The 18,038-nt window shown below is 48.1% G+C and overlaps 1 protein-coding gene across 4 annotated transcripts in view; it reads left to right on the top strand.

Annotated features, from left to right (window-relative positions):
* The window catches only part of LYST (lysosomal trafficking regulator), a 64,033-nt gene that overhangs the window by 8,107 nt on the left and 37,888 nt on the right, over window positions 1-18,038 (top strand). For all 4 annotated transcript variants that reach the window (XR_014793579.1, XM_084868645.1, XM_084868644.1 and 1 more), the window contains exons 2-11: window positions 1,933-2,152; window positions 6,636-6,726; window positions 7,426-9,475; window positions 10,099-11,119; window positions 11,781-11,942; window positions 12,437-12,593; window positions 13,282-13,508; window positions 14,015-14,081; window positions 15,223-15,332; window positions 16,781-17,207. Coding sequence is in view for 3 of the 4 variants with exons in the window: in XM_084868645.1 (XP_084724771.1) it covers window positions 1,940-2,152; window positions 6,636-6,726; window positions 7,426-9,475; window positions 10,099-11,119; window positions 11,781-11,942; window positions 12,437-12,593; window positions 13,282-13,508; window positions 14,015-14,081; window positions 15,223-15,332; window positions 16,781-17,207 (4,525 nt within the window). In the remaining variant the exon portion in view is untranslated. The remainder of the gene's footprint in view (window positions 1-1,932; window positions 2,153-6,635; window positions 6,727-7,425; window positions 9,476-10,098; window positions 11,120-11,780; window positions 11,943-12,436; window positions 12,594-13,281; window positions 13,509-14,014; window positions 14,082-15,222; window positions 15,333-16,780; window positions 17,208-18,038) is intronic.

Raw genomic sequence — 18,038 nt, 5'->3', positions numbered from 1 at the left:
ACGCTTACAAATACTCCATCATGTCTTTCTTTTTTTTAAAAAATAGGGAGCTGCCAAAGCAGGTTTGGCTCAGTGGATAGAGCGTCGGCCTGCAGACTGAAAGGTGCCAGGTTCGAATCCGGTCAAGGGCATGGACCTTGGCTGCGGGGGGCATCGCCAGTGGGGGGTGTGCAGGAGGCAGCTGATTGATATTTCTTTCTCATCGATGTTTCTAACTCTCTATCCCTCTCTCTTCCTCTCTGTAAAAAAAAAAATCAATAAAATATATTAAAAAAGAAAAACAAACAAACAAACAAAAACTCCGCCCTTTGGGACTGGGTTCGGCTGTTAGGGTGAGGCTGGGTGATGTGGGACAGGGCTCGGTCCTTAGGTGCTAGGATCATCCCCTCGGGACCAGCTTCAGCTGTTAGGGCTAGACTGGACAAAAAAAGGAAAAAAAAACCCCTCTCCTATTCCGGGTCCCCTTGAAGCTACCACCCATTTTGTAGCCATTTTAAAAAATATATATCCTATTGATTTTTTACGGAGAGGAAGGGAAAGGGGTAGAGAGTTAGAAACATCGATGAGAGAGAAACATCTATCAGCTGCCTCCTGCACACCGCCCACTGGGGATGTGCCCGCAACCAAGGCACATGCCCTTGACCGGAATCGAACCTGGGACCCTTGATTCCTCAGGCCAATGCTTTATCCACTGAGCCACTGCCATTCTTTAGGACATACTCAGGGGTGCTAAACCCGGGGCTCAGCCCTAGGACCTCATCTCTGCCCCCTTTCCTGTCTCTCTGGGCGCCCACTGTTCAGTGTGTGAGCACCAGCCCCAGGCCTGGCAGCGCGGAGAGCGCTATTGGACAGCACTGCCCTGGGCTCACTCACCCATCCAGTCCCTTTAAAACGCCTCTGCACGTGATGACTCCCAGGTTGAGTCACCCGTGCCAGCCTCTCTCCGGGAACCCCAGCTGCTGCACCCAGCTGCCCGCGTGACACCCTTCCCTGGGTGTCAGAGAGGGTGTCCCACTGCGCCCGGCTCAGCGGGATGTGGTTTTCCCTCCTCCTGCTCCTCACACAGGCTAAAAGACCTTGTCGCCTTTTGGGGGGGCCGGGGGCTCTGAGGGCAGGCGGGAGGAGACTCCCATGCTTAGGGAGAGTTCGTTCCTGGGGACACCCCCCTTTCCCCTTTCCACACCTCTCTTCAGTCCCTGAAAGCAGGGTGAGCGGCTTTCCTCACTCCGTAGTCATTTTTACTTTTCCTCTCGTATTCGGCACCCGGAGCATCAGACACACGCTCATCTCAGTGCCCTGGAGTGCTCGTTGCCCAGGTCCCTCCTGGCCCCTTCCTTACTTTCTCACATTCTGGCTCAGATATCGCCTCCTCAGACATTCCGGTGCACCTGTCTAAGAAAGTCCGCATCTGCCATCTCAGCCGCCACTCATGAGTTAATGCCCCTGGTTAGTGTTTGCACCTGCCCACGTGTGGTTACACTCAGGCATTTCACACCCGGGACTCATTTCCACCGGGCATGAATATTTTAAAAAATAGATTTTCATTGATTTCAGAGAGGAAGGGAGACACACAGAGAGAGAGAGAGAAACATCAATGATGAGAGAGAATCATCATAGATTGGCTGCCTCCTGCACGCCCCCTACTGGGGATTGGCCTGCAACCTGGGCATGTGCCCTTGACCGGAATCGAACCCGGGACTCTTCAGTCCACAGGCCGATGCTTTATTCACTGAGCCAAACCAGCGTGGGCCGGCCGGGCATGAATATTTAAGGAGCGCCTGACTAGGTCAGGGCCATGTCTGGAAGCATCACAGGGTTAAGTACCAGTCATTTCAGTCAGTCCTTGGATAAAAACAAGCAGTGAAACCTCATGGTTTTCAATGCAAATTTTTGTGTTTCTGATCTTCTTTTTTTATCATCCTTATCTCACAGCTTGGTCATGAGCGCCGACAGTAACTCTTTGGCACGCGAATTTCTGACCGATGTCAACCGGCTTTGCAATGCAGTGGTCCAGCAGGCGGAGGCCCGGGGGGAGGAGGAAGAGGAGGAGGAAGAGGAGGAGGAGGAGACGCACATGGCAGCCCTGGGGCAATACCTTGTCCACGGCCGCGGGTTCCTTTTGCTCACCAAGCTGAACTCCACCATTGACCAGGTAACGCTTTCCCGTCAAATAATTCCTTCTTCGGTGTGTTGTCGTTAATTCTGGGTACATAACTTCTGGGTCACGTAGTTTCTGAGAGTCTCCAGATAAAAGCCCTGCCTCTCACATCTCTCTGACAAAGACAAGAAGCCCCATTTAAGTTCATATGTTTATTTGGATACTTTCCAAAATGTCTGCAAAAATTTTAGAATTGCAAATGGCCTTTCCTCTGAAGTGGTTTTCTATATGCTACGTTTGCATCCTACTATCAGTGCAAGGATAACTGTGGTTATTAATCAAGTTACAAGGTTACAGTAGAGGAACATAGGGATTTGCATTTGCAATAAACATCAGCCATGCGTTTGAAAAATCTCGTGCAAACTATGTTTGGGCAGCTTGCTGGGTGTGGGGTGAAAGTAGAGAACCCTTTGTGTGAACTAATAATTACTGATCCTCTGGGTTGTATTCGTGTACCTTCGTATATTACGTGATTGCTGAAAGGATCGTATGACGGTGGCATTGTGCTGATTCCTTCTAGAATAAACATTGTAAAGCCCGTAGGAGCTACAGACAGGTTTTCATCCAGCCTCCATTTGTAGATGAAAAACGGAGACGCAGAAACAGTAACCTGAAGCCCAGATGTGATTTGTATCTTTATTAAATTTTAGGAGAAAACAAATATTTGTTTTATGAAAGAAAAACTCCACCACCTGCTTCCTGGGAACGAATTAACATAGTCAGAGAGTACTGCAGTTCACTTGAATTGATAAGACTACAAGGTCTCCGTAGCACCAGTTCGGCGGGCATGTCTAACCACTTTAAATGTCACTGGCGTCAGAGGTACACTTATCCATTGTGAAATTTCTGAGATATGACAGCACATTTCTAATAAATACATTTGTTGGATAAACACAGAGCCTAAGACGGAGCACGCCTCTGTGTTCTCTGTAAGCTCAGGAACCTAACAAATATGAGGAAGTATTTGTGCACTGTGCTGCTCACCTATCATGGAACATTCCGGAATAGTTGCAGGTTTACGTAATTTTATTCTTTTTCATGACTGTGGTTTATTAAATGTGTCACCAAACGTAATTTAAGTTTTATATATTTGTGTGACTGGGGAAAATTATTTGTTAGACCACATATGGTGATTTTTTTTAATTTTGAAATCTTGATGATTTGATATTCATCTCATACTCTTCGTCTTTCCCCACATTAGGACAATTCAGTGCTTTCTCTTTTTAAAAGATATTATATAAATAACAAATAACAATATAAGTATTGAGGAACAAATGTTGAGAGAAATTAAAAAACACCCAAATAAATTGAGAACTGCGGAATTTTCATATAGTATTGGAAAAATCAGTATTGTAAAGATACTCTTTTCTCCAAATTGATCTATAGATTCCAGTGCAATCCCAATCAAAGTCTCAATGGCTTTTTTTAATCCTCACCTGAAGATATGCTGAGAGAGAGAGAGAGAGAGAGAGAGAGAGAGAGAGAGAGAGAAACATTGATATGAGAAACATTGATTGGTTGCCTTCTGTACATACCTTGACTGGGGATCAAGCCACAGCCCAAGCATATGCCCAGACCAGGGACTGAACTGGCAACCTTTTGGTGCACAGGATAATGTTCAACCCACTGAGCCACCTGGTCAGGCACAAAGGCTTTTCTTAATGACAGCATTATTGGGATATATTTCACATATCATGGAAGTCACCCATTTCATATGTACAAAATTCAGTGTTCTTTAGTATAGTCACAGCCAGACAATTTTAGAATATTTCTGTCACCTCGAATAGAACCCTTATGCCTTTTTCCTGTCACTCTCCTGTTCCTTCCACTTCCCTGATTCCTAAGCAAACACTAATCTACTTTGAATCGCTATAGATTTTCTGCTTTCTCTTTTAAGTCATGAGATAACTTTTAATATATTATTCAATGACTCTAATCATTCAAGTCATCATTGAATACTATGTGTTCCCATGGTGGTATTTTTTAATCCCTTCTTTTCACTTACTTTTTGGAATATCTGTAGCAGTGACAGTAGGAACAATAGAAGTAGAGTGAAATTAATAGCCTATGAAAAATAGGGCTTTATCAATATTTAATTGCTTACCCCAGGGAATGAAGTATATCATTTGGTCCTTAGGGGAATTTAATTGCACAAGATTTAATCATTTAGGCGGAATCAGAATGCTGGGTCCCAGGCTGCACGTCCCAGGAGGAACGTGAGCTCGGACGCCCCCTTCTCCCTCACTACGTACAGTAAATGCACATTCGCCAAGTGTACAGTGGGATGTTTTAACAAATATACTCACCTGTGTGGCCACCGCCCCGTCACGTGTAGGACTTTCCCCCACTCAGGGAGCTTGCCAGGCTCCTTTCCAGTCCGTCCCTCACCTCCCGGCCCCTTGCAAGATGCCACTGCTTGGTCGTGTAGCCTCCGAGGTTCTCCGTCCGTCCGTCCGTCCGCATGAGTCAGCAGCTCTGCTTTCCGTTCCCGACGGGCGTCTGCTTGTCTGGAGGCCACGGTTTGTTTATGTTCCCCCGCTGTTTAACCTTTGGCCAAGAGCCATCTGGCTACTCAGAGGAGACCTGCTGTGAATTAACATTTTAAAAATATATATATCTATATTTTTATTGACTTTTTTATAGAGAGGAAGGGAGAGGGATAGAGAGTTAGAAACGTCGATGAGAGAGAAACATCGACCAGCTGCCTCCTGCACATCCCCTCCTGGGATGAAGGCTTCGCAGGGAGGTATTGGGGGACTGGGCCAGGAAGGCAGCGAGCCAGTGCACCCTGAACTCCGTGGGAAGGAGTGGAGGCGCCCTGGCAGCTCCTGCAGAGCCGGGAGCCTGTGCACGGAGCAGGGACGGTTTGCCAGTGTCCTGTTGGGGACCCAGGGCTCAGTGACAAGGACAGCGTGTCCGGAGCACTTCACACATCTTTGAGGTTTCTGCAAGCCCCCTTAGAATGTCACATCCTCGTCTGCTCAAGGGAAGAGGCCCGAACTGGTGTGATGGGTTTTAAGGGTAATTTGCCAGATACTTTTGCTGGCACCCTAAAAAATGTTGAGGTTCGTCCTGAGCCTGCGCTATGCATGGAGGGCATCTTGTTATTTTTGTAAGGAGAGAATACAGAAGTGGGGCCCCTTGACACAATTTAACTTTGAATCCGGAATTTAAAGACTTCCATGCAGATGGTGTTTATAAAAAACCAACCATGGCCTAGGCCTTGGGTGCAGAGGGCATGACCGCTAAGCGCCGGGGCCTGCACCCGGGGGTCCGGGCTTAGAGGGGGTCCGGGCTTAGAGGGGGTCTGGGAAGTGTGTTTGAGAAGCTTCCCGGGGTGTTTGGAGGTAAATTCAACTTCCTGCATGGCGTGGCCCGCGAGGCCGCAATAGATCCTGCCTCGCTGCCCTGCTCCCTCCAGCCTCCTCCCCCGTGCTCTCTCCGGTCCGCTCTTTCTACACGTCACGTGCCTCCTAGGAGCTGTTGCCTCCACGTCTCTGCACGGATCCCTCTTCTCACCAATGAAGTATCCACTCCAGGGCCCCTCCTGCATAGGCTGCACATGCCCCCCCTTACCCCTCTGTCACCCCCCTTTTTTCACGTCTCCATCGTATTTGAAGCTGTCACCTTGCGGATCTGACAGGCCACCCCGGCCCGCCCCGCCTCACGCACGATGTGAGCAATTACACTTGCCTGTCATTACTTCCTGGGCCACCGTGGCCCGGGCCCCGCTCCAGTCTGTCGCTCCAGTCCACGCCTCTGACTGACACGCCCGCTCCTTTCTGTGCCTCCCTCCCGTCTGGGCACCCGTGCCACGCACACCCGGCTCACGCCACGTGCCTCTGTCCTCTAACGTGTGTGTGTACCTTACGGACCGAACGCGGGACTCCGCCAGGGCTCGGACCTTCTCCTCCAGGAAGGGCAAGACAGTAAGTGCTGTGGACGTAGCGTGCCGACCGTAAACCTGGATCGCCTTCACTAATTCGTCTTTCTCTTTACGTAGTATTGCTTATTAATGTCTGTTTCTCTTTTTAAAATTGTGTACTCTGGTGCTCCCTTCGGCAGCACATATTCTAAAATCATGTACTCTGAGTCATACATTTAACTGCATGTAGATGTTTCTCTAATAACTTGATATTATCGGTGTGCTAATTAATAGGACTTAGCTTTTCATTTTCACCAGGTGAGGAATTCTTGCAATGTGCATGGTGCTGTGGCGGCTGTTTTTTTTTTTTTAATCAGCAAGAACATGCTAAATACCGTCAGCCACTCTGACATTCTCCTGTCTTTTGGAAAGGTTTATAAATTGAGGAGTCCCACAGCTTTCATTGGATTTGAGACGAGTTCCTTTGGCTCTTAGCTTCCCAAACGCAGCCTTTCAGGGGGAAGGGCTTTTGGTTGAATGTGAGACAAGGTCTTGGGAATGACCGCGCCTCCTGCCCTCCGAACGTGAAGGGGTTTCTCGTTTGTGCTCCAGGCGCTGACCTGCAGGGAGGAGCTGCTCACGCTCCTCCTGTCCCTCCTCCCACTGGTGTGGAAGATTCCTGTTCAGGAGGAACGGGCAGCAGGTAGGTTTTTTTCTCTTCCTTTTTTTTACCGCAGACAGGCACTATCATCAGGTCACTCGTGTTATCAAAATTCCACCGGGAAAACGCGCCCCTGAGAAGTGGCTTCTGTACAGGTCGGTAGGAGCAGAATAGTCACGGGGATGAAGGACAGCACGGGGGGTATAGGCAATAATATTGCAACAGCTAGGTTCAGGCTCTCCGGAAATATCTTGTGCGATGGTCGCTTTTAACGTCAGTCTTCGAGAACATTTGGTGTCTGTTGTATGATTTTGAAAGAATTTTGGGAAATCGTAAAGTTCTTGTTACATCAGGCTATAACCTGAATACTGGACCGTGTGGGAGAACATAATAAATAAACCCCAGTCTCTTCACTGACTGCACTGCTGCAGGAGGCTTGTACAATGCGTGAACAGCGGTGCTGTGTACAGGCTAGTCTCTTATGGCAACAGAAGGAGACAGTCATTTGTGGTTTTAAATTAGATTAATTTTTCCAACTCTGTTCTCCTTTGTTGTTTCCGGATCAGTTCGTATCCTTTGAACTAATCGAATCTGGTACTTATCATGAGAAAGATAAGTGGGGGGTGGGGGGAGAAATGACCGAGGGATGGAACATTAGCTGAAGGCCTGCAGCCCAGGGCCAGGGGACCGGGTTTGAAAACATATTAAGGCATTCTAAAACTTCCTTTTCCGTTCCCTTAGATTTTAACCTACCGTTCTCCGTTGACATAATCCCGACCAAAGAAAAGAACTCAAGTTCACCAAGACCCACTCAGGAAAAATTACATTTAGAAGGGAGCGCCCCACCGCCTCAGGTTTCCGCAAAAGTGAAAAGCAGACGGCCGCGGAAGGCGGCCCACCCCTGCTCCGGGAGAGACGCACGGAACACGCAGCGCTCCACCTCGGGCTCGGAGGCCGACTCCGGCGACAGGAGGCCCCGGCGGCCCCCCCAGCTGCAGCCTTTGGCGGCCCCGGCTCCTAAAGAGGGGGTGCCCGCAGCGCCCCCCACCCGCCTGTCCGCCCGAGAACAGACCCCCCCTGAGAGCATGGCTTCGGGGCGTTTCCAAGAGGCGGCGCCCCGCCAGGAGGCAAACGCGGACATTTTAAGTGAGCCAGCTGCCTTGTCTATCATCAGCCACATGAGCAATTCTCCGTTTGACTTATGTCACGTCTTGTTGTCTCTGCTAGAGAAAGTCTGTACGTTCGACATGAACTTGAACCATAACTCTGCCCTGGCAGCCAGCGTCGTGCCCACGCTGACCGAGTTCCTCGCCGGCTTCGGGGGCTGCTGTGACCTCGGGGACGGCTCGGAGAGCCAGGCGGTTGCTGCAGGTTGGACCGAGGAGCCGGTGGCCCTGGTCCAGCGGATGCTCTTCCGGACGGTGCTGCACCTCATGTCCGCGGACGTCAGCGCCGCGGGGACGAGGCCTGACAGCCTCAGAAAGAACCTCACCGAGTTACTCAGAGCGGCTTTACAGATCCGAACGTGCCTGCAGAGGCAGCCCGACCCCTTCGCCCCGAGACGGAAGACGACCCTGCAGGAGGTGCGGGAGGGGTTCGCGTTCTCCCGGCACCGGCACCGGGCCCTGCTGCTGCCCGAGCTCCTGCAGGGCCTGCTGCAGCTGCTCACCTGCTGCCTGCACAGCGCCGCCTCCAACCCCTTCCTCTTCAGCCAGGCCGTGCACCTGGTGCAGGAGTTCACCCAGCACCGGGGCTTTCACCTGTTCGAGACGGCGGTCCTGCAGCTGGAGTGGCTGATTCTGAGAGGCGGCGTCCCCGCCGAGGCCCCGGCCCGGCTCAGGGCCCTGGTCAGCGGCGTGCTGAGGATCATGGGCGCCGTCAAGAAGGTGAAGTCGGAGCAGCTCCACCACTCCATGTGCACCCGGAAGAGGCACCGGCGGTGCGAGTACTCGCACTTCATGCACCACCACCGGGACCTCTCGGGGCTCCTGGTCTCGGCGTTTAAGAGCCAGGCGTCCACCAACCCCTTCGAGGAGGCCCCGGACGGCGCCACATGTTACCCCGAGCGGTGCTGCTGCCTGGCCGTGTGCGCGCACCAGTGCCTGCGCCTGCTGCGGCTGGCCTCGCTGGGCAGCACGTGCCTGCAGGTGCTGGCCGGCGTGCAGGACGTGGGGCTGTGCTGCTGCATGGACCCCAAGTCCGTCATCGGCCCGCTGCTGCACGCCTTCCAGCTGCCGGCGCTGAAGACCTTCCAGCAGCACATACTGAACGTCCTGAGCAGGCTGCTCTTAGACCAGCTGGGGGGCGCCGAGACGCCGCCCAGAACGAAAAAGGCGGCGTGCAACATCTGCACCGTCGACGCCGACCAGCTGGCCCAGCTCGAGGAGACGCTGCAGGGGCCCGCGGGGGACGAGGAGCCCGCCCCGGGCCCGCCCGGTCCCTACAGGTGTCCCGGCATCCTGCCCAGCAGCGGGTCCGAGGACTGGCTGTGGCGGTGGGACGCCCTCGAGGAGTATCAGAGGTTCGTGTTTGAAGAAGACGGGTTACACAGCGTGCAGGTCGCCAAACACATCTGCAGCCTGATGCAGAGAGGCAACGTGGCGGTCCGGTGGAAGCTGTACAACTACATCTTCATCCCCGTGCTCCAGAGAGGCGTGGAGCTGGCCCGTCGCTGCCAGCACCCGAGCGTCCCTCCGGCCCAGACGCACGTGTGTGGCCGCGAGAGCCAGCGCCTGCCTCAGGACGTGCTTCAGGTTTATGTAAAAACGCTGCCTGCCCTGCTGAAGTCAAGGTGCGTGTGCGTGTGTGTGTGGGTGTGTGTGTGGGTGTGTGGGGGGGTATTTTCCTTATTTTGTGTTTTTGAGTTACCTGTGCCCTTTATTCTTTCGCTAGAGGCCTGGTGCACAACATTCGTGCACTGGGAGGGAGGCCCTCAGCCAGACCTGTGCCCTCTTGCAGTCAGACATTCCCCCGAGGGGTCCTTAGTCTGCCGTGGAAGCGCAAGCCTGGCTTCTGGCTGAGCAGCGCTTCCCCTGTGGGAGCGCTCCTGCATTGAGTGTCTGCCCCCTGGTGGTCAGTGCGCGTCACAGTGACTGGTTGAACGGACGGTCAGACACTTAGCATATTAGGCGTTTATGATATAGGATGTATATTTGGTGTGTAGAGAGGGATATGAAAATCATTAGAAAGTAACTTGAGATCCTGGTCACATCTAAGAACTTAAGCCACGTGGTTGATTAATCAAATTTAGGTAGTGTTTGTTTAGTGCAACGATGACATTTAATTACCAAAAATATTTAATATTAAAACCAGTTTTAAGTTTCATTAAACTGAATAAACAGTATATGTACCTATTTATAAATGATCTGTCTATCTGTAAAACCTCTTGTATGTTTTTTTTTTTTCCTCTCACAGGGTAATAAGAGATTTGTTTTTAAGTTGTAACGGAGTGAGTCAAATAATTGAATTAAGTTACTTAGATGGCATTCGAGGTCATTCCCTAAAAGCGTTTGAAACTCTGATAATCAGCCTCGGGGAGCAGCAGAGAGAGTCTCCGGTGCCAGGGGCCGATGGGCCGGAGGAGGGGCCGGAGGAGGAACCGAAGGAGCCCGCATCCTTCCACGCAGGCGCCTCTGCCCCCCGCCAGCAGGCGCTCTCCAGCTCTCCCCGGAGCCTCAGCAAGTTCTACGCCAGCCTCCGCGAAGCCCAGCCGCGGAGGCGCAGGGCCGCCCCCCACCACGCCCACCTCCACACGATCCACCTCTTCCTCTGCGTGGCCTTCCTGTGCGTCAGCAGGGAGGCCGACGCCGACGGGGAGCCCGCCAACGACTCGGAGGACACGTCCGGCTACGACAGCACGGCCAGCGAGCCCCTGTGCCAGCAGCTGCCCTGCCTGCCCCTGGACAGCCTGGTCCTGCCGGCCCCCGAGCGCATGCTCCAGGCGGCCGACATCTGGTCCATGTGCCGCGGGATCTACACGCGGAGCCCCGCCTTCCAGAAGCAGCTCTGCGGGCTGGGCGGCGTCCGCGTGTGCCATCGGCTGGTTTTCATGATCCTCCAGAGGCTGTCCCGGGGTCCCGGCGAGGAGCCAGGGGAGAGGGAGGGCGCCGCGGCTGCGCAGGAGGACCCGGGGCCCGTGAGCACTGCCCCCTCGGAGGTCGCCGAGGAGGAGGAGGACTCGGGGTCTTTGGATGGCCCGGGCGGTCCGGAGGGGAGCGCTGACGGAGCAGGCGCATCGGAGTCACGGCATGCTGCGTCCACCAACGGGGATCCGATGCCCGCGGCTGGAGCGGCGCCTGAGGAAGCGGAGGGGCCTGCGAGTGGAGCGAGTGAGACGGCACTGCAGAGCGTCCGGCTGCTGGAAGCCCTGCTAGCCATCTGCCTCCACGGCACCCGAGCCAGTCAGCCCCGGGCGGAGGGGGAGCCGCCCGGCCAGGTAAGGGCTTGCTGTCCTGCCATGTGTACTTTGCAAAGCTCTAAGTTCTGAGATGCGCCTGTGTGCTTAGCACCCCAGTGTCAGGTGCCCGGGAGGACACAGGAGCACAGGACCGGTCCTTGTCCCCAGCAAGCTCCTAGTTTAAGCTTTGTCACAGGCCAAACCCACACAGGTCACTGTTTCTAGTTATAAGGCATTAGGTAGGCAGTAATGGGAGCTGAGTGATAATGTGTGTCTCAGAATTCTTATTTTTAATATATATAGTTTTATTGATCTCAGAGAGGAAGGGAGAGGGAGAGAGAGAAACATCAATGAGAGAGAGAATCATGGATTTGCTGCCTCCTGGATGCACCACACTGGGGATGGAGCCCGTAACCTGGGCATGTGCCCTGTCTGGGAATCGAACCGTGACCTCCTAGTTTACAGGTCAACACTCAACCACTGAGCTACGCCGGCCAGGCTGTTTCCGAGTTCTCGCATGGCCTGGACGACCTTCCGAGCGACCTTCTGAATGAAGCCAGGGCTGCGAGGGCTGAGCCCCTTGCACGAATTTCATGCATCGGGCCTCTAGTTTATTAATATTAACTTATCTTTCACTGTTTCATTTTTTTCCTTGAAACATTTTATTTTACTATTCTTAGTCTCTCTTGTTTTACCTTAGAACTTGTCTGTGGAAAACATATTGTGTGAAATGAGGGACCACCTTTCCCGGTCCAAGCTGATTGAGACGGAACTGGCGAAGCCGTTATTCGATGCCCTGCTCCGAGTGGCGCTGGGGAATCACACGGCAGATTTCGAACACAGTGATGCTGTGACTGAGAAGGTACGAGCAGCATGCAGGCGTGCTGTGGGTGGGGGGTGACAGCAGAAGCAAAGAGTGTGGGATGGGACTTCATGGATGAGTGGTTAGAACATATGGCCCGGAGTTGGTGAGTTCCATGAACAGACATGTAAAAATAGAATACAGTTTACTAGTATTAAGTTGTAAGAAGTATAATTTCACCTCGTTGTGGGTTTTAGTCATTTCCATTATTACTAGAATGTAATTTGTTAGGCTTCGTTTTCGGTAAAACGGAAATGACCCTAGTTTAATATGCCAGAGAGACCTCCCACCCACGGTAGAGGTTAGTCAGGTTGTCTGAGAAATTGTGCTGCATGAATTTAATAACCTACAGTGGTAAATATCAATTCATAGGATTTTTTTCTTAAAGGAAATACTGAAACTGTTCTTAAAATGACAGTTGCTTAATAAATATTAGATTCCTAAAGATGAGCAGCTGTTACACTTTTTGCCTCTTACTCGCACCCATCTTGCAGAGTCCTCAGTCTGAAGAAGAATTGTCATCCCAGCCCGGAGAGTTTTCAGAAGACGCAGAGGATGCTGCATGTGGTGGTTTTAAACTTTTGGTTGAAGAAGAAGGTTATGAAGCAGATAGTGAGAGCAATTCTGAGGATAGCGAAGCCCAGGATGATGGTAAAAAATCAGGAAGTACTTGTGATTCGGTTTGCAAGTCAGATTATTAATTAGCAAAATGGTTTATAATGATATTATTTTATAATCCATGTTGCGTTACAATTTAAGAAGCACATTGCATCATCATTTCACTGGGTCTTCACCATGAATCCTGGCCCTTGTTGGTGTCTGCGATTGGAAACACCGAGGTCGATTTTGTTATCACAGACATTGAGCTGAGAATACAGAGGAGAGCAGTCGCTGCTTTCATATCTATCCCAGTGAAAAAGACAGTAAGTGGCAGATACAGACAGCATGAAGAAGGACCTGGTGGACCATAGCAGGTGGTTTTGTTCATTTTTACCAAACACAGGGCGGAAAGAACTAAGAAACAGCCCCAGATTGAAAGGATATGTGTGTATATACATAGAGGGGTAGGAAAAATAGGTTTGAAACTTGCTGTTTTTAATATTTGTAGTTCTGTTGAAGATCAAAATTACTTTGAAGGCTGCTCATTCATCTTCAAAGTATCCATAAGACTTGACTACTCAGGATATTTGCCATAATAAAAAGGCACGTTGTAGGAAAAGGTTTTGTGAACATCTTATAAATAGCACTTTCGCCACTATAACTTTCGAATGATGAATGAGATTTGAAATACCTCTTCAGTGTTTAGGGAGTGGAAATAACCTTTTCTTTCCCCTTCCAGGGGTAGACATAAAGCCTGAAGCAGAAGGTTTTGTTGCAGTAAGCAGTCCAAGCGACTTACTTGAAAACCTCACTCAGGGAGAGATAATATATCCTGAGATTTGCATGCTGGAATTAAGTTTGCTTTCTACTAGTAAAGCCAAGCTTGATGTGCTTGCCCACGTATTTGAGAGTTTTTTGAAAATCATCAGGCAGAAAGAAAAGAATATTTTTCTACTCATTCAACAGGTAAAGGATTGTATTTTGTTAAATGAGACCAATAATTATCCCACTCATGCACCAAATACTCATTTCCTTATTTATAACCCAACTTGTCTGAAAATTATCTGAGATGATTACTTATGCTTTATGATACCTTGCCCGTGTTTTTTAACTACTAGTGGTATTCTAAAAATCTTCTAATTCCATAGCCCTCTAAAGTAGCATAAGAAGTTAATGATGTCATTGGGTAACTAATAAAGCCTCCTATTATATTTCTGAAAATGGATAATGTTTTTTAAATTGTATTTAATTTTAATGTTTGGTCATTGTTTTGAAAAATTAGAAAACAAAAGCAGTATGAAAAATAAAATGAAAATTGTGTATAATCCTACCTATAGCCTTCTCTTTAGTCATTTAAAATATTTATATATGTACATACAGTAGATATTCAAATAATGTATTACATTACAATTGCTTCATGCTTTAACGAGGTAAGAAATTTAATTTATTATGTTTTGTTTTTTAATCTTCAGGGAACTGTGAAAAATCTTTTAGGAGGGTTCTCGAGTATTTTAACACAGACCGATTCTGATTTTCAAGGTGCGTTGACATGTTAAGTTTTAAACAATTGTTTTGAAACTATTTTGTTGTTATGTGAGATAAAGGGTTGATAACCAGTGCTTCCATTCGCAGAGTACCCTATGGTTTCAGAAATAGTTTATATGCATCTTCTCTCTGTTCCTCGGACCCGGACCCGGCAGTAGGCATGGCCCAGTGTCAGTGCTTCCGCTGAATGGGCTTCCCCAGAGCTCTGCCTCAGGCCTCTCCGCAGGGCTATTTTATCACATCTCAAATCGAGATGGTATTTAATTCACAGGACTTTCTTGGGGGGGGGGGGCGACATCACATGAGGATCACCTGAGATAATGCCTGTAAATATACTTTGAACTCTAATGTGTGCTACAGATATTAGCTATTAAAAGTTCTATGAATTTGTGTATAACCGACCATCATTTACGCTAAACCCCATAATGGAATAAAACAAACGTGCAGAGTAATTGTTGGTGATATTTAAGTGCGTTTATAATCTTCAGTATGTCTACTTTTTGTTATGTTATCTAATTTTATATTTAGAAAGCGAAAATTATAATTTAAACATTCTCAAGATGAGAAGACTACTTTATGGTCGTCACTTAACAAATACTGTATTAATTTATGCTTTGAAAAAACTAATTTTAAATCTTACCAGTTGGGGTGACATTGGTTAATAAAATTATATGCGTTTCAGGAGTACAGTTCTGTAATGTCCCAGCTGCATATTGTATTGTGTGTTCACCAACCTGAAACCCGTCTCCTTCCGTCACCATTTATCCCCCTTTCCGCTCTTTTTCCTCCTCTTATCCTCCTTCCTTTCTCTCTGGTAACCACCATACTGCGTTCTCTGTCTTTTTACTTAATCCCACCACCATTTTATGTTTCTTTAAATAGTATTTCCACTTGACTTGGAGCCAACCAATCATTAAAGAAAGTGATTTTCTTGTTGTTTTTTTGTCAGTTGGTTAGTTTGTATTTAATCATATATTTTATTTCTTCAGCAAATTTTTGGATTATTAGGTGGTTTATAATCCATTTAAAATGTGTCAATAGTATTTTATCTTTTTCAGTGACATTCTTTATTCGTTTCCTCTATTAGTTGTGCATTTGGCTATTTAACTTTTCCCTCTGTCTATCTTTAACTCAGTTTGCCAGAGAGGACTGGTGGATCTGTTGGTGTCTTTGATGAGCTCAAGAACATGTTCGGAAGAGCTAACCCTTCTTCTGAGAATATTTCTGGAGAAATCTCCTTGTACAGTAAATATACCATAATTTCATTTTTGTCACTGATATTTAAGAGAATATTTTAAAACGTATTTGAAAATCACTAAGCCCTCTCTTTTGTTGTGGTAATTATATACTCAGCTCTGTGTTGTTATTTGTGAAGTTTCCAATTATTTTATTGCTAGAGGCCTGGTGCATAAAATTCATGCACTCAGGGGGGCCCCTTAGCCCAGCCTGTGCCTTCTCACAGTCTAGGAGCCCTCAGGGGATGTCTGACTGACGGCTTAGGACTGCTCCCTGTCAGTTGGACATCCATAGCCCTGCCACTGAAGCGGAAGAGGCTTCCACCACCGCCGCTGCACTCACCAGCCATGAGCCCAGCTTCTGGCTGAGCAGTGCTCCCCCTCTGGGAGTGCACTAACCACTAGGAGACAGCTCCCACATTGAGCGTCTGCCCCTGGTGGTCAGTGTGCGTCATAGCAACCAGTCATTCCACTGTTCGGTTGATTTGCATATTAGCCTTTTATTATATAGGATTTGCAAATATTTTAACCATTTCACTTCTGTTTTGGCTAGTCAGATATTTTGCATCATAGTCCACTTACCACAACCCACCCAATCTTTTTTGTGCTTAAGAAATGCTAAATAGCCGGGACCGGTTTGGCTCAATGGATGGAGCGTCGGCTTGGGGACTGAAGGGCCCTGGGTTCGATTCCGGTCAAGGGCATGTACCTTGGTTGCCAGCATATCCCCAGTGGGGGGTGTACAAGAGGCAGCTGATCGATGACTCTCTCTCATTGATGTTTTGAACTCTCTATCTCTCTCCCTTCCACTCTGTACAAAAATCAATAAAATATATTTTTAAAAAAAATGCTATTATGAACATTATCATATAAGTCTTTGTGTGGACACTCTTTAAAAAAAAAAAAAAAGAAATGCTAAATAATTACCAAACATAAATTAATTATGAGTAATTATAACCGTTTTGAGACTTGTTTCTAGAAAAATACTATCCACTCTTCTGTTGTCTTGTATCACTTCTCCTTTCCATGGGTGATTTTTAGACTTTTTTTTGCTGAAAAAATGCACTTTTTTTCCCCCCAGCAAATAAAAAACAAAAAACAGGCCCCAGGCCCCTTTAGTCCACAGACTGATGCTCTATCCCCTGAGCCAAACCAGGTAGGGCTGGATTTAATTTTTAATACTTGGGCCAACTCATAACTATCAGTTTGTACCATAAAAAGCATTTACATCTCAAACAACCACAAGAGAAAACACATTTTAATAATGAAGTCTCATATTTTATCTTAACTATACAAAAAATGAAAGTGTAATGACATGGTAGATAGGAGGTGTTTAGACAGGAATGCTGATATGTGTATGGGTATGTCTTTGTGTTCATTTGTAACCTGAATTTCAGGATCATTACGTCCCTGGTATAAAATTATTGTAACGTTTCATTCGTTTTTCTTTTTCTCTAGGAGATTCTTCTCCTTGGCATTCTGAAAATCGTTGAAAGTGATGTTGCTGTGAGCCCTTTACACTATCTGACCTTCCCCTTACTGCACGCTCCGAACCTCAGCAACGGCCTCTCATCACCCAAGTGCCCCGGGATCCTCAACAGCAAGGCCATGGGCCTGCTGAGAAGAGCACGCGTGTCCTGGAGCAGGAGGGAGGCGGACGGGGACAGTGTCCCCCAGCAGCTGCTGTCCTCCTGGCACGTGGCCCCCGTGCACCTGCCCCTGCCGGGCCAGAACTGCTGGCCGCACCTCGCCGAGGGGTTCAGCGTCTCCCTGTGGTTCAACGTGGAGTGCGTCCAGGAAGCCGAGAGCCGCCCAGAAAAGCGAAGGAAGATCAGGAGACGAAGGAAGTCGTCAAGTTTACGAGACAGTAGTTTCGATGGAGCAGGTATGGCGACCGTGTTGTCTGTTATACTCGGCTTTTTCGGGTGGCGATCTTGGTTGTAGTTTACCGTGGTGACATCACAGTTGGTCACATCATTCCTGCAATTCGTCTTCAGTTAGCATATGTTTTATGTTATTATTCTTTTTATATTCTTTATTGTTGACACTACTACAGATATCCCTATTTTCCTCACCTTCGTTTGCTTCCACCCAGCTCCTGCCTCCCCCTTCAACTCCCCTTTCCTCTGGCCAGCACCACACTGTCACTCCATTGTCTATGTCCATGGGCTATTTAGATAAGTTCCCCGGCTAATCTTTCACCTTCTTTCATCCCCCTCCCCTCTGACAGCTGCCAGTTTTTCCCATGTATCCAGGCCTCTGTTTCTATTTTGTTTGTCAGTTTATTTTGTTCATTAGATTCCATATATAAGCGAGATCACCTGATATTTGTTTTTCTGTGACTGGCTTATTTCACTTAGCATTAAAAGTTATTAAGTATTTTAAAATATATGATAACTGGAAGAATATTTAGTAACTTTTAATGCACTCATTTACTCTTTCACTCCCGGTGCTTATTTTGGAGTTACTTAACATCTAAACTTTGGAAATCCTTTTGTTTAAACAGGCCATTCTGGGTAAATAATTTGCTAAAAGTAAACAAGCATGCTTTCTTTCTCTATTTTTAAATTCACTTTTCCACCCAGTTTTTATCAGCTGCTTTGCTGACCATTCTTTTTTTTTTTCTTTTTTTTAATATATTTTATTGATTTTGTATAGAGAGGAAGGGAGAGAGAGAGAGAGAGTTAGAAACATCAATGAGAGAGAGTCATCGATC

This window comes from Pipistrellus hanaki (genome assembly GCF_964339955.1).
Source record: "Pipistrellus hanaki genome assembly, chromosome: 20".
In the NCBI taxonomy this organism is placed as follows: Eukaryota; Metazoa; Chordata; class Mammalia; order Chiroptera; family Vespertilionidae; genus Pipistrellus; species Pipistrellus hanaki.
Note: the sequence above shows the minus strand (reverse complement) of the source record. Positions and strands in the feature narration are given on the sequence as shown.